Source organism: Nicotiana tabacum, chromosome 7 (assembly GCF_000715075.1).
Source record: "Nicotiana tabacum cultivar K326 chromosome 7, ASM71507v2, whole genome shotgun sequence".
In the NCBI taxonomy this organism is placed as follows: domain Eukaryota; kingdom Viridiplantae; phylum Streptophyta; class Magnoliopsida; order Solanales; family Solanaceae; genus Nicotiana; species Nicotiana tabacum.
In genome coordinates this window covers 48,136,093-48,150,925 of record NC_134086.1, presented here as the reverse complement: position 1 = coordinate 48,150,925, position 14,833 = coordinate 48,136,093, and the positions used below count along the sequence as shown (strand labels likewise).

Below are 14,833 nucleotides of genomic sequence, written 5' to 3'. Positions count from 1 at the left end.
GTATTACGGTTGTAGGCTAGGAGGTAGTTGAGTCTTGCGTTACCTTGTATTGTTGTGAGCCTAGTGTGATAGGGTTTTTGTCTGAAATAGCTAGGGGCATTGTCGTGTCTTACTATTTTCTCTTTTCGGTGCAAGACCTATTTACTAGCCGTCATTTTTGTTTTGCATTTTTCCTTCTACATTTTATGTTCTTATTTTTCCTATGTTCTCTGTGGTGAAACTAATATTCTCTCCCTTTTGTTTTTCTTATTATCTTGAGCCGAGGGTCTTCCGGAAACAACCTCTCTACTTTTTCGGGGCAGGGATAAAGTCTGCATACATATTATCCTTCTCAGATCCTACTTATCCCAGATCCCACTTATCGGATTTTAGTGGGCTGTTGTTGTAGTTAAGGAATTATTTTAACGGATAATTCATAAGGACAATATTTGTCATTTTGTTTTTCTTTTTTTTCCTTCCCAAACTACAAGTACGGACTTCCAAATTTTTTCTGTCTGAATTCCAAAACTTTCTGATAACTTCACTTTAGCCGGAAAAACTTCTTCCGATCCACACCCATTTCGCGGCACAACAATGGAACCACAGTATAATCCTAACCGGCAGCAGCATCAGAGAACCTTCGCCGGCGCCGGCGCCACCGGCGGAGGATCTTTACATATGGAAACTCCAAGACATCAACCGACTACAACACAATTACAGTCGCAACACTCCGATAAGGACCGAACAAGCAATGAACTTCGAGCATTGGATTGTAACCTTACATCCCTTTGTGATCATATTCAATTAGAAGGCTTCAATAATGGCTCATTTTCTGATGTCATTGTTCAAGCTATGGGTTCTACTTATCACCTTCATCGCTTAATCCTTTCACGCAGTTCCTATTTCAGGTTCTTTTTTCGCCTTTTTGGGTCTCTTATTACACCCTTTAATCCCATTCTTGGTGGGGTTCTTGTGTTTTAGTGTAATTTTACTTGCATTGCTTGTTATCAGTTAAACTTTCTGTAATTTGTTTCACTTATGGCTATTTTGCTGAAGGTGTGATGGTTTTGGTGGGTCTTTTCTGCTAATTATCAGTTGGAAAGCACAAAATTGTATCAGTTAGAGAGTTAAAAAAAATTCATTGTTGGTGGTTTTTTGTTTATGTTTAGTATAATTTCACTTGCATTGGTAGTTATCAGTTAAATGTTAATGAAGTATAAAACTTTCTGTAATTTTGCTTCACTAATGGCTATTTTGCTGAAGGTTTGATGTTTTTCGTGAGTTTTTTTTTCCTGATGTAATTCGGTTTGGCTCTCATTGGGATAATTGTCAGTTTGGCAAGCACAAAACTATACCAGTTAGAGAGTAAAAACTTTCATTTCTTGGTGGGATTTTTTGTGTTATAGTGTAGATTTACTTGCATTGACAGTATCAGTTAGAGAAGTACAAAACTTTCTGTAATTTTGTTCACTAATTCATATTTTCAGAAGGTTTGCTGTTTTTGGTGGGTTTTCTCTGATATAATTTAGTTTGGTTCTCATTGATAATTATCAGTTAAAAGAGTATGCAACTTCTGCAGTTTTTAGTTTAGGACTTCTATTCTCAGTTTTGGGTCTCCCATTACATTCTTTTAACTCCATTCCTGGTGGGGGTTCTTTCTTTTTGTTTTTTATCATACGATTTGGTTGGCTTGCATTGGTAATTCAGTTGGAAAAGTACAAAACTTTCTGTTATTTTGCTTCATTAATGGTCATTCTGCAGAAGGTCTGATGTTTTTTAGCTGGTTTCGTAGTGGTTTCTCTCAGTATCTATTGCTTCATGCATACAAAAATCACCGACACTTTCTACTTAAAGAATCGCAATAGTTTTTTTCTTTTGAAATTTGAATACGAATTCTCTAACATTCTAAAAGTACTTTTAACAAAAAACGTGATTTACATTACAATTAATGTAGTATCTAAATATGTAATCTTTATTTCAGAAAAGCTATAAAATTGATGTATCTGATTTCACACCGAAATTAGATGTGTGAACCCTCATACTCAAAAGTTTGTAGTTCTTTTTGGGACGGAAGGAGTAATAACTAGAGAGTTGCTGCTTTGACACCGACATAGCACAGCGGTAAAGTACTAGCTTCATGTATTTATAACTGATCTTGCACCCCTTGCACAGTTGCACTTGTTCCAGTTCAAGTTTACTCAAGGTCCTCAATGTATGTTTCTTGTAATCATCTAATTAGCAACATCCACATGGTTAGTATTTGTAATTGAAGACTGCATGTTCTCTGGTGTCACTATTGCATGTTTGATGACTGGCTACATGCTAACTACAAAACTTACCATCCTGGCAAATTAGGGTCATGTAGATGAACTCGTACCTTTTGTATCCCTAATCACAGAAATCTCTTAGTGTATGCCTGCATGTAGAAGTGCCAAGTTCATTTTGTATGTTGTCCTAATAAGACACCTGACTAATGCCTACTGGAATGGGCCATCCACCTCCAAACATGAGGCTGGCAGTTTGAGTCACCAAAGGAGAAAGAGGTTTGGGGTTTACCACATTAAAAAGAAAAACAGATGGATTGCAAATTCTTTGGGATGGCAATGAGTGGAAATAATAAACCCTCTGTAACATAGAATGGTGGTACAAAACAGATGGTTTTGCACTGACCTAATTGTGTATAATTATGGAATGCTAGAGCTAGAACACGAAGTAGGTCTAAAAAGCAGTGTTGTGACATTATGCGATAGAAAAAGTAACCAGAAGGCTACTTTAACATCTTACAGAAGGTGGTTTCTTTTACTAAATTTGATGTTACTCAAATTTTTGTGATGTTGGGAATTCTTAGATTCAAAAAATAACTAACAAGTGCTGCATCTCAAAGCATCTTTCTTAGGGCTATCACCATCTTTATTCCTTCTCCGCTTCACTTTCAAAGAAACAAATACATGACAAAAGATTTTAGTATCAATGGGCTTAGTTCAATGAACCATTATTGCAGCATTTACTGCTGCCCTTCTCAACCATTTTCAGATTTATTACTCCTCGCACCCTGCATAACTCTGTCAACTTAATCCAGTTATAGGAAAGTGAAGTTGCTTTAGTTTGGTACACCTTCTTTTGTAAGGGTAGTTTGGTACACCGTAAATACTCTAAATAAAAATTTTGACTGGGTTTGCACATAGTTACTATGCCTCAAAAGTATGTAGTTGGCTGATATGTTTATTTACTTTCTCTGCCTTCATATCTGGCTGCATTTATACAAAAATACTACTTGTCTTTGCATACAGGAAACTGTACCTTCTTGAAGTCAACTTTATGTGCTTGTTTGATGAACAGGAATATGCTTCAGGGACCATGGAAAGAAGCCAAAGCTCCAGTTTTAACCTTGACAGTTGATGATAGCAATGTTAACGGGGAGGCTATTGCAATAGCTTTAGCATATCTATATGGACACCATCCAAAGCTTAACGATAATAATGCATTCCGTGTTCTTGCTGCTGCATCCTTTCTTGATCTTCAGGTATGAAATGTGAAAACATTTATGGCTACCAATCAGTCTTGTGCTCTGGATAATCGCCTTTGGTTTAGTCTAGTAAAAGGGACGGAAACATGATTATTTTAACAAGATGCATTGTGGAAAACTTCTGTACATTGTTTCAATGAAAGTGATTTTCTGTTTATCAAATGTCTGTCCTGCGTGCATTTCCTGCATTATGATCATTTGCAGCTACTCTTCTGACTTCTAAGGATATCTTGAAATCAATTAGAAGTGTTTTATTAAAAAAAAATTGTTTTCATTCTACTGTCTCTTAGATACCAGTTTGCTGTATTTCTTGATTATTCTGGTCTAACTTAAGTTTTTAGTTCTTCCCAATGTTTCATTTTAAAGTTTCTCATGAGGAAAAAGGATTCATAAACATAGCCAGGTTTTTCTTGTGAAAGTAGAAGTAACTACAACAACAACAACATACCCAGTAAAATCCCACTAGTGGGGTCTGGGGAGAGTAGAGTGTACGCAGACCTTACCCCTACCCCGAAAAGAGCAGAGAGGTTGTTTCCAGGAGGCTCTCGGCTCAACAGGAGAGGCAATAATATCAGAAAAGAAACAAGAGAAAAGACATGTAACAACAAAAGATACCAAAAAGAAAATAACCACAACGAATAAGTGAAAGGACAATAACACAAAACTATGCAAAACAACAATGTGAATACAACAAAGACAACTAACGAACCTAAACGAAACTCTATCAGACTACCTGGTACAAAGAGGGAAGAACACTCGACTACCCCTAGCCTACCACCCTAATGCTCGACCTCCACATATTCCTATCAAGAGCCATGTCCTCGGAAATCTGAAGCCGCGCCATGTCCTGCCTGATCACCTCGCCCCAATACTTCTTAGGCCGCCCTCTGCCTCTTCTCGTACCTGCCAAAGTCAATCGCTCACACCTCCTAACCGGTGCATCTAGGCTTCTCCTCTGCACGTGTCCGAGCCATCTAAGTCGCGCTTCCCGCATCTTGTCGTCCACGGGAGCCACGCCCACCCTTTCCCGACTTATCCAGCTTAGTGTGCCCACACATCCATCTCAACATCCTCATTTCTGCTACTTTTATCTTCTAGATATGTGAATTTTTGACTGGCCAACACTCAGCTCCATACAACATGGCCGGTCTAACCACCACTTTATAGAACTTATCTTTGAGTTTCGATGACACATTCTTGTCACACAGAACTCCAGACGCTAAGCTCCATTTCATACACCCCACTCCAATACGATGCGTAACATCCTCGTCGATCTCCCCATCTCCTTGGATAATTGACCCTAAGTACTTAAAACTTTCTCTCTTGAGGATGACCTGTGAGTCAAGCCTGACTTCCACATCCGCTTCCCTCGTCACGTCGCTGAACTTACATTCCACGTATTCTGTCTTAGTCCTACTCAACTTGAAACCTTTACACTCTAAAGCTTGCCTCCATACCTCCAAGTCTCCCATTAACGCCGCCTCGCGTCTCATCAATCAGAACTATATCATCAGCGAACAACATACACCATGACACCTCTCCTTGGATATGGTGTGTTAGTGCGTCCATCGCCAGAGCAAAAAAGAACGGACTGAGCGCAGATCCTTGGTGTAATCCCATAACCACCGGAAAAGGCTCTGAGTCACCTCCTATAGTCCTAACCCGAGTCATAGCTCCATCATACATATCTTTTATCGCCCTAATGTAAGCCACCGACATACCTTTCACCTCCAGACACCTCCAAAGGACGTTCCTAGGGACCTTGTCATATGTCTTCTCTAGGTCAATAAACACCATATGCAAATCCATCTTCCTATCCCTGTATAGTTCCACCAACCTCCTGATAAGGTGGATAGCTTCCGTAGTAGAACGGCCCGGCATGAAGTGGAAGTGGTTTCCGATATAGACACCGCCTTCCTTATCCTCCCTTCCACCACCCTCTCCCAGACTTTCATGGTATGACTTAGTAACTTGATACCCCTATAGTTGTTACAATTCTGGATATCCCCTTTATTCTTGTAAACCGGAACCATTGTACTCCACCGCCACTCATCAGACATCCTCTTTGTCCTGAAGATAACATTAAACAACCCAGTCAGCCACTGCCCTACCCGCATATCTCCAAAACTCTACTGGAATCTCGTCAGGTCCGGTCGCTTTGCCCCGACTCATCTTACCCATCAACCTTAATGCACCTATAATACCTAAAGTCTCGGTGACTCTCGGAGTGCCCCAATTGCCCTAACATGATGTTTCCATCCCCTTCTTCATTCAGATGTTTATGAAAGTACGACTGCCATCTTTGCTTAATCTGGGCCTCTTCCATCAATACTCGACCGTTCTCGTCTTTGATGCACCTCACTTGATCCAGGTCGCGTGCCTTCTTCTCTCTCGCTTTGGCCAACCGAAATAACTTCTTATCCCCACCTTTGCCCCCAAGTTCCTCATAAAGCTGACCAAAAGCAGCAGTCTTATCCTCTGTGACCGCTACTTTCGCCTATTTCCTAGCCTTCTTATATCTTTCTCTGTTCGCTCTCCTCTGATCCTCGTCGGTGCTCTCTACTAACTTAATGTGCGACACTTTCTTGGCTTCCACTTTACCTTGGACCACGTCATTCCACCACCAGTCGCTTCGATGCCCGCCATAATAGCCTTTCGAAACTCCCAACACCTCTCTTGCTGCCTCCCTTATACAGTCTGTCGTCGCCGTCCACATAGCGCTAGCGTCCCCACCACTCTTCCAGGCACCCATATTTGTCAGCTGCCCCTCCGACTCTAGCGAATTATCCTTAGACAAAGCTCCCCACCTGATCCTCGACGGACCCCGTACAAACCTCTTCTTCCTCTTCATCAAAATACCGACGTCCATCACTAGGAGCCTCTGTTGAGTTGCGAGGTTCTCACTCGGGATCACCTTGCAATCCTCGCAGTACCCCCTATCACACCTTCTGAGGAGGAGATAGTCAATTTGAGTCTTAGCCACCATACTCTGGAAAGTAACCAAATGTTCCTCCCTCTTCGGAAACATAGAGTTCACGATCACCAACTCAAAAGCTCTAGCGAAAATAGAAGTAACTAGAGTATCAAAAATGATCGAACCAATTATTATTTTTTTCTTAATCCAATCAAAGTTCCACATACAGTCTCAAGAATTCCTAGGTTAAAGGCATGACCTGAATGTAAAGAACACTTGAAAAATGTCCTCAATTTTGATGATGTCGGGAGCCCTATATCAAGAGTCATGAGTTCTTATATCTTCCTGTTATAATTTTGGTCCAAAGTAGACATGTCTCCCTCTGTAGATGGTTGGATTTTTGGGAGGTTTGATGTACAATGCCATTGCACCTTTTGTAAAGCTGACCCCATCTTGGTGTGTTATCAATAGTTACTTTGATTTATCGACCCCCCAAAAAAAAGATCTGCCTGAATTTGCTGAATGATGTGTCCAATCCTTTGCTCGATAATCAATATTCTTCCCTGGCATAACATTACAGATTTAAAATTTCATGCAGGATTTATGTGCAATATGCACAGACTTTATCATATCCGAGTTGTGGACGTCAAATTTCTTAACATACCAGGTTAGATTGCTGTTCGATATTTTTATACTTCATCATCCGTACGTTCATGTATTTTACTGATCACATTGTTGTGGAGGTTTAGGTGTTCGCAGAACGCCAAGATTATGGCATACATGGTGAACGAGTGAGAAATGCTTGTTGGGGATACCTTTGTCAAAGTGGTGCCGTGGAGTTGAAAGAGGTAACTATTTGAAAACATTCTAAGGTTTTAATCAGTGAATAGTGGAAGTTACAACAGCTTTGTCTTTTCTCCCTTTATTTAAATCACAACAGCTTTTGTCTTTTCTGGAGGCGTATTTTACAAAGCTTAGCAGGAACTCTGTTGCACCACATGTATTTGTTTAACCAACTTTAGTTGTGGCGTGTGTTCAGGAGAAACTAAGCTAGCATTTGGACATAGATTTGGTTGAAACTTGAAAAAAGAGTTTTTGAAGGTTGAAAAGTAATTTTTGAAAGTTAAAGTTGTGTTTGGACATGCATTTTATTTGAAAAAATGTTGAAGTTTTGTGAGTGGAAGAAAAAATTTCACAAGAGTTGAAGTTTTGTGTGTAGAAGAACTTGAATCCTTTTTTAATTTTTTTCAAAAACTAATCATATTCCATGAACAAACAATGTTTTCAATTTTTTTTTGAAAAAAGCAGCCAAAATTTACGGCCAAACTGGAGCTTGTTTCTCTAGAAAAGACGCTTCTGTTCCTAATTTATTGCAACTGATGAGTAAAGTCCTCTCTCATTGTGCATGTGAGAGCTTTCAGTTATTCCAAAATCTTATGAACCTCTTTTTGATCGGAACTATTTATGAAGGAACTATGTTTTTACAAAACTGCATTTTCACTCCAAGGTGTTAAGATGGTGTATATGCAAGGGCTAAGTGGTACATGTTTTTCTGTGTTGAATTGCTGTCATGTAAATGCCTTCTTTTCAACATGATGCAACTTGAGGAAGCAGTTTTATCTTGAAATGCAATCTGTGAAATGACAATGCAAAAGATCTACAGCAGTCTCTTTTCAAACATTTCACATACATGGGGATTTCTGCATATCTTCTGACATGGCCATATTTCCTTTTTTAGTGCCTTTGCTAAAGCAAGTTACCTGGCTTCCCGTCCTTGCCACTGTAAATAAGCATGTGGAGACCTTGCTTAGTTATTAAGATAATTCCTGATTCTGCAGTTCAATTTCTCGTATGCATGATTCTCTTTCTTATTTGAGTTATGATGAAGGCCATGAGATGATAACTAGTTGGCCTGTTATCCTCCTGTCAATACCAGGTCCTTCCGAAGCTCTCTGCTCCAACGCTAAATGCACTACTGACCTCAGACGAGTTATGGGTCCCTACCGAAAAGAAACGGTGAGAACTGTGGCTGCTTTTTTGTTTAGACTGGCTAAAGTGACATTTGAAATTTGATTTTAGCATGATAACCCTTTCCCTATCTTGGTTTTCTGCTTGCAAATTTGAGCAGGTTTGAACTAGCTTTATATACACTTCTTGCAAAAAATGCTTTTTGCAAGGCAGAACATCATGAAGAAGAAAATCCTAGTTCTGGAGTTGGAACAAGTACAGTTTCTGATATTCCCAGAATAGCGCCAAAGAATTTAACTGATTACAGAAGGGTGGAATCTGAACTAGGACACCTAAGCTTAATAGATGGAGTTGATGGTTGTAATACATCTCAAAATATCTTGGTTGAGCTTGCAGATTGTGGTGTTGATTCGCTCACTGAGGTAACTAACTCTAAACAAAAGATGCAAGAATCAGCATGTCTTCAGTCAGACTCGGAGTCAAGATACCCATGCAGCAGTGGACATCCTTCATCAAATAACTCGTTCTTATTCACTGATGACGTCAGGTCTTCATGTTCTTATATTGAAATGCCCATTAATGCTGGAGCTAGTGGATTAGGGGGCAATGGTATGGCTGTGGAAGGGCCATCTGAAGAAGATTCATGCTATCAATTGAATAACAACAGTTGGCTTTGTGGGGATCAGAGGAACTTCTCTTCAATGGGCTCATCCTGTAATTTGATGATACCAAATGAATGGGAAAGATGCAATTTCACTCCTCTATCTTGGGGTGGTAGAACTGTGGGCCGGAGAGAAGTCAAAACTTGTCTAAAGGCACATTCCGGAGTAAGTAGAGAAGATTACGATGCCTTTGCGAACGTTTTCGAGGGTGGCTCACTTTTATATTGTAACATGTCATTTGATGCACTTCTTAGTGTGAGAAAACAACTTGAAGAAATGGGGTTTCCTTGCAAAGCTGTGAACGACGGGTTATGGCTGCAGGTCTGTAACCATTTTCATCCCCAATTTGCTTTTCTTTTATATGTTTGATAGCTTACAGAATAGTCTGCCCTTCGTCATTCCTAACCATATCAGATTTCTTATTTCCTAATTTAATTGTGCTTTTAAAACTGCTTGTGTATTTTGCAGATTCTCTTAAGTCAACGGGTGCAAGAAATTGGTGCTGACACTTGCAAAAATTGCTGTCTTGTGAGTATGGAATGTGCTTGTCGGCAGCCATTTGGACATTCACGTGGAACTACTGGATATTACATGCCAGAGCATGATCAGAGTAATCAATCCAACAATATAGGAAATATGTATGTCACTGACTCGCCTCACAGGGAAGGAAGTGGCATGTTTAGGCCTGTTCGTGTTCATGTTCGGGGCCCCATTGATGGGCTAGCCGGTATTGGGCGTGGAACTACATTTGTACCTGCAGTCGCTTGGCCTCCAACTCGTTTTGTTTTCTCTCGTGTACCACTTGGTATGGGCAACCGGAACTGTCAGCAGTCTCCTGCCAATGATGACTCAGAAAATAGAGCAGAACAGAGCGGGGATCTTGCTGGAGATGGATTAACTGCTTTGGTTGGGCTTAGCCAAGAAGGAAGCAGTAGTGCTAATATTCATGTTGAACGGGTAGAAAGGGGATATGAGACAGAACCGCAGAACAGACTAGTAGGATCACCAACTGTTGGCCCAAGTTCAAGCAGTATTTCCCCCCAGATGCTAGACTCGTCTGGACATGCAATGGGAATAGAGTGGGAGAATGGAAATACTTCTATATCATTGGATATGAAAACACCTTTAAGTCACTTTCCTCCCTTTCGGTTTGGGTACGTTATTCTTTCTGCTATGTTTGGTTGACATTTGACTTCTACATAAGGTCAATACTTTGTATGCAGAATATGTTCTGCAGATTAGGTTCTGCACACTTATCTTTGTTTGTTAAATCCTTGGAAGTGTCAATTTTTTTAGCTCCTGACCAGGTAATTTGTCAACCTTGAGAAGAAGAAGTTCTATACTCACTATTCACTATTCACTTTTCATAAAGAGACAAATATAGCCAACATTCTTGAATATTCTTTTCATTATAGTGGAAGATGAAGCATAACCAGTTACCAATAAAATAAAGAAAAGGATGAAGTATAACCAGTTCATATTTTGTATTAAGGTGGACCTTTCCATATGATTTAGAAACTGCCCATATGATCTGTTGGTTCATAACTGCAAATAAAGCTGTCTCTCTGTCCACCATGTGTCCACCTTTCAACTCTCAAATATATGGTGCCATATAAGGGACCACACTACAAATTTCTTGTGGAAATCTTCAAGAAAATTCACATAGTTCTTTCATGTGATAAAGATGTACCTTTTCCCCCCGAAAGAGATGCAATTATTTGGCACAAAAACATGTACCTTTTGCCCTTTGCGAGATGCAACCCCTTGAATTTCCTGAAAGTGTTTGCTTACCTTTTTGTGACCAACAAATTGATAGTTGAGACGGGGAGATCCTTATGTGCCTCTCAATGTTTCTTTCTTCAGATAATGAAATCCATCCTTAATCAATCTCTCAAATTGCAGAAATCTCAATGTCGTGATATTGGTCTTGCAATAGCAGAACTCTTTGTTTGGTGTGAATTTCCTTCTAATTTGTGTTCTGAATATGGTGTCCTCTTTGTGAGAATAGAATCCTTTTTTTTTCTCTTTATGACCCAAAAAAAGTGTATACTCCAACAACAGCGCCCATGGCCTAATGGCCACTCGTGGGATTATACTGGGTTTGTTGTTGTTGTTGTTGTTGTTGTTGTTATGACAAAGGTGTATACTTACACCTGAATTGCTTCACAGGGTTGAGTTTCACGATGTTCTTAGGCTTATTGATGGCCAAGTCAAACACTCTCCTGAATTCTTTTATGCTGGTTCCTTATGGAAGGTTTGTGGATCTTTCAACCCTTTATTGCATTTCAATACTCACATCTTTCTTAGGGGAAATGTAAATTATTTCGTGTGTGCTCTTCACGAGATTTTTGCTATTGCAACCAATAAGGAGTAAATGAAAATCTGGTCTTTTGCATCCTCTAGGTTAGTGTACAGGCTTTCAGTGATGAAGACCCTCAGGGACGCCGAACACTTGGTAATATTGTATTCCTCCAAATTGTCTGCATGATGATAATAGACCTCTTTTGTAACTATATTGGTATGTTGTTTTCTCAGGGCTATTTCTTCATCGAAGGAAGGCAGAAATAGCTGATCCAGTTAGAAAGGTGAACTTTTCCTTTGTAATTTCATGAGCAAATTGAAGTTACTTTTAAGTGTGGAACAGCATGTTATTTTCTAATACTTAATCCGGACCAAAAGTCCAAAACCATTCATGAACATATATTATCAAAAGAAGAAGAAAAAACCATTCTTGAACATATATGTGTGTGTGTGTGTGTGTGTGTGTGTATGAAGTCTGGAGCTGCTAATTAATTGGAATGTTTTATACAAGTAAAATATGATAGGTCCTTCTCCTCCTCCTTTCCCTTCTCTCTTGTTTTCAATAAAGTTGTAAGTTAACATTGATTTCTCTGTCCATGATGATCTTTTCTATATCGTGTATTCAGGTGCAAATGTATGTCGATTCCCGTGAAAAGGTTACTTCTAGATATCAGGTGAACTTACAAAGGCTAAGATTTAATGCTTTTATATTGGTATCTTCTCCAGAATATCATGTTGAAACCGCTTTTATTTTTACTGTCAATAATTTGGTAAACCAGTTGATATGTCCATCAAAGAGAGAAGTGATGGTGTTAGGAAGCTTCAAACAAACTGGAACACTTCTCCCAAAAGCTCCCAAAGGATGGGGCTGGCGCTCGGCCCTGTTATTTGATGAAGTAGCCGACCTTCTCCAAAATGGAGCATTGCGCATAGCAGCTGTTGTACAACTCATTTGATTATTCTAAGAGGTAAACGAAAGTTGCCTGCTACTTTTTCTACTTTTAAACTGTCTTACAAGAAATTTTAATGCATTCGCTTGCCTTTTTCAGATGCATCAACTAAACGACATATATTCTGAAACTGAAATTTTGGGGTTCATATTTTTGGTCCAAGTTGGTTTCTTTGAATGCCAATCTTGTATCAGTTTGATTCAGAAGTTGTAGTTGAATGAAGAATATATATTATATCCATTGTACTTGGGATTTAGAGTGGAAGGGGGGAAAAGGGAGGTGCGGGCGACTGCCTTCCCTTGATGTATGTACATATTGACTATATATAATTGCAGAGTATTACCATTAGGCAATTAATACATGTAAATCTGTGTATTTTTTAACACTATCAAGTCATTTTTACATGTTATAACTAACTAGTTTTATCTATCCTCTTTGTCATCAAAACACTACTTCCTCCAATGATTATGTTTAACCCCTTTGAATCTAGACAGTTGTTAACTTAGGGGGTTGTTTGGTATAATGGTGAGATAAACAAGGATATCCCATGAGATTATCTATAACCATACATGAGATAAATGCAACTCCAAATTTTATCCTTATTCCTTGTAAGAGTTGCAGTAGTAGTCAATCAAAGTTCAAATCAATCAACAAACTGTCCTCAATCTCACTAAAACTAACTGGGCCGGTTATTACAAAATTTTCGGGAGAAATTCAAAAATAGCCAGATTTATAAGTTGTCATTCAAATATAGGCATAGTTTCAAAAGTAATTGAAATTTAGTCATTTTTCATGTAAAGATAAATCTGAACGAAAATACTGTTTAAAATCTGAAAAATTACTCTAGTATAATATACTGGAAGAACTCCAATATAATATACTGGAGTTCCAATATATTATACCGGTCCAACATAATATACTGGACTTTCTGCGTGTTGGAGTTCAGCATAATATGCTGGAAGTTCATACACAGGTGCATCGATCTCCAGTATATTATGCTGAAATTTTCTGTGTTGCAGCAAAATAGTGGCTATTTTTCAATGACTTTGAATACGCTGGCTATTTTTCAATGACCAGTCCGAAAACTGGCTAGTCCGTGCTATTTTTACAAAATTTTCGAGATTGCTTATCAAATTTCAACTATTTGACATTAACTTTAAAGATTTCGAAACTAAACTATAAATATTTAAATATTTCTCCTTGAAAAATCAAGTTAAATAACATTTTTAAATCCAAGTTAAAAAGTATATTAATATTGTAGTTGAAACGTAAATTTAATAAATAAAAAAAATCATGTCAAATTAGTTCATTAGATAGCCGCCTTCACGCAGCTAAAAATCTATCTATACTATATTAAAATCACGAAGCCCCTATCGAAATGTTATTCGCTTTTTTTACCCTTTAAAAATAAATTTCGCACTAGACAAAATAGTAAATTGATTATTTACCTAATATTTAGGATTCTTAAATCAACTAAAATTTTATTTATTAAATCTAACCTTATTTGAACTACTTAAAAGAGTCCTAATATTTAAGACTTCAAAATTCATTAAAATTTTGTAATATATAAATATTTCCTTTTTTGATTTATGTGACATAATGTTTGAAATATTAACGTGATTTAGAGTTGCAAGCTAAAAGGATTTACTTTTGTAAGTTAAAACCAAGTTAGGGTGGGTTTTTAGGTTGTACAAGTTTTATAAAATACTAGAGTCATGCCAAAAATAGGAGACAAGCATTTATACATCAATTCACGTATTTTCAAAACTTGCCTTTCTCTATTTTTTCCTCCAAACTTATTAATTTTTCAATAAGTATAATTCCTTTTATTTGTGGTGTGGATATACACATGTTCTTCCTAAGGCTTGGATATGGTAATATATTTTCAAAAATTATCCATCCATAGTATTTGAGATATGAAGGTACTTATGTATAGATTCTTTTTTGAAGAGCCAATAGATGGAAGGTAGATGTACAATTATTACTTCAAACATGTTTGTGCTTTAATTTTAAAATCGATTTCTTCAGAGTATGCTCCTTTAGATAATTTTTTTATATATGAAGTTGTTAAGTTCCTTGAGTTTAAAGGCCTCTTTTCTGGCAGGGAAGGTGATCATCTCGATGAAGAATTATTGGCAAGAGATTTAAAAAATATGTCGAAGCGTATTATGTTGTCAATAGGTAATTTTTCCTCATGATGTAGCAGACATGGAGTTAGTTTAATTTGTTCAAGGTCGGACACGTTCCTTTTCTTCTTTATGGTTCCAAATTTTTAATTGTCTTTTACATAGGACTTTATTATTTTGTAAATTGTATGTGTATAATCTCCCGTTTTTACACAATTATAAGGTGCAGGTGAAAGAAAACTATATAATGAAAAATAAATGGTTGATTCCATTATACAAAAATGGCCGGTCATATACAAAAAATTATCTCACAATTTTAATCTCCATTGGAGATAATTTATCAATGTTAATAAGATATTTCAGCATTAACTAATTAACTATCGATAATTATTGAGTAATAATTCTAT

The 14,833-nt window shown here is 37.8% G+C and overlaps 1 protein-coding gene across 2 annotated transcripts; it reads left to right on the top strand.

Annotated features, from left to right (window-relative positions):
- The first annotated feature begins 430 nt into the window (after positions 1-430).
- On the top strand, positions 431-12,729 carry LOC107786440 (uncharacterized). 2 transcript variants are annotated; one of them, XM_016607907.2, is made up of 14 exons: positions 431-887; positions 1,961-2,100; positions 3,319-3,502; positions 7,018-7,086; positions 7,169-7,267; positions 8,356-8,435; positions 8,548-9,370; positions 9,518-10,203; positions 11,219-11,303; positions 11,453-11,504; positions 11,585-11,634; positions 11,977-12,024; positions 12,130-12,318; positions 12,400-12,729. In XM_016607907.2, exons 3-13 carry the CDS (start codon positions 3,323-3,325, stop codon positions 12,304-12,306), a joined length of 2,349 nt encoding a protein of 782 aa, XP_016463393.1. In that variant the 5' UTR covers positions 431-887; positions 1,961-2,100; positions 3,319-3,322; the 3' UTR covers positions 12,307-12,318; positions 12,400-12,729. The 2 variants fall into 2 exon arrangements, with proteins under 2 accessions (XP_016463393.1, XP_016463392.1); XM_016607906.2 differs by lacking the exon at positions 1,961-2,100 and having other exon boundaries at positions 435-887.
- Positions 12,730-14,833: the final 2,104 nt, after the last annotated feature.

Coding starts and splice junctions, on each gene's coding strand:
- LOC107786440 (XM_016607906.2), top strand. CDS start 574: ATGGAACCACAGTATAATCCTAACCGGCAGCAGCATCAGAGAACCTTC. Junction 9,371..9,517: donor ACGACGGGTTATGGCTGCAG/GTCTGTAACCAT, acceptor TGTATTTTGCAG/ATTCTCTTAAGTCAACGGGT. Junction 11,304..11,452: donor ATGCTGGTTCCTTATGGAAG/GTTTGTGGATCT, acceptor TGCATCCTCTAG/GTTAGTGTACAGGCTTTCAG.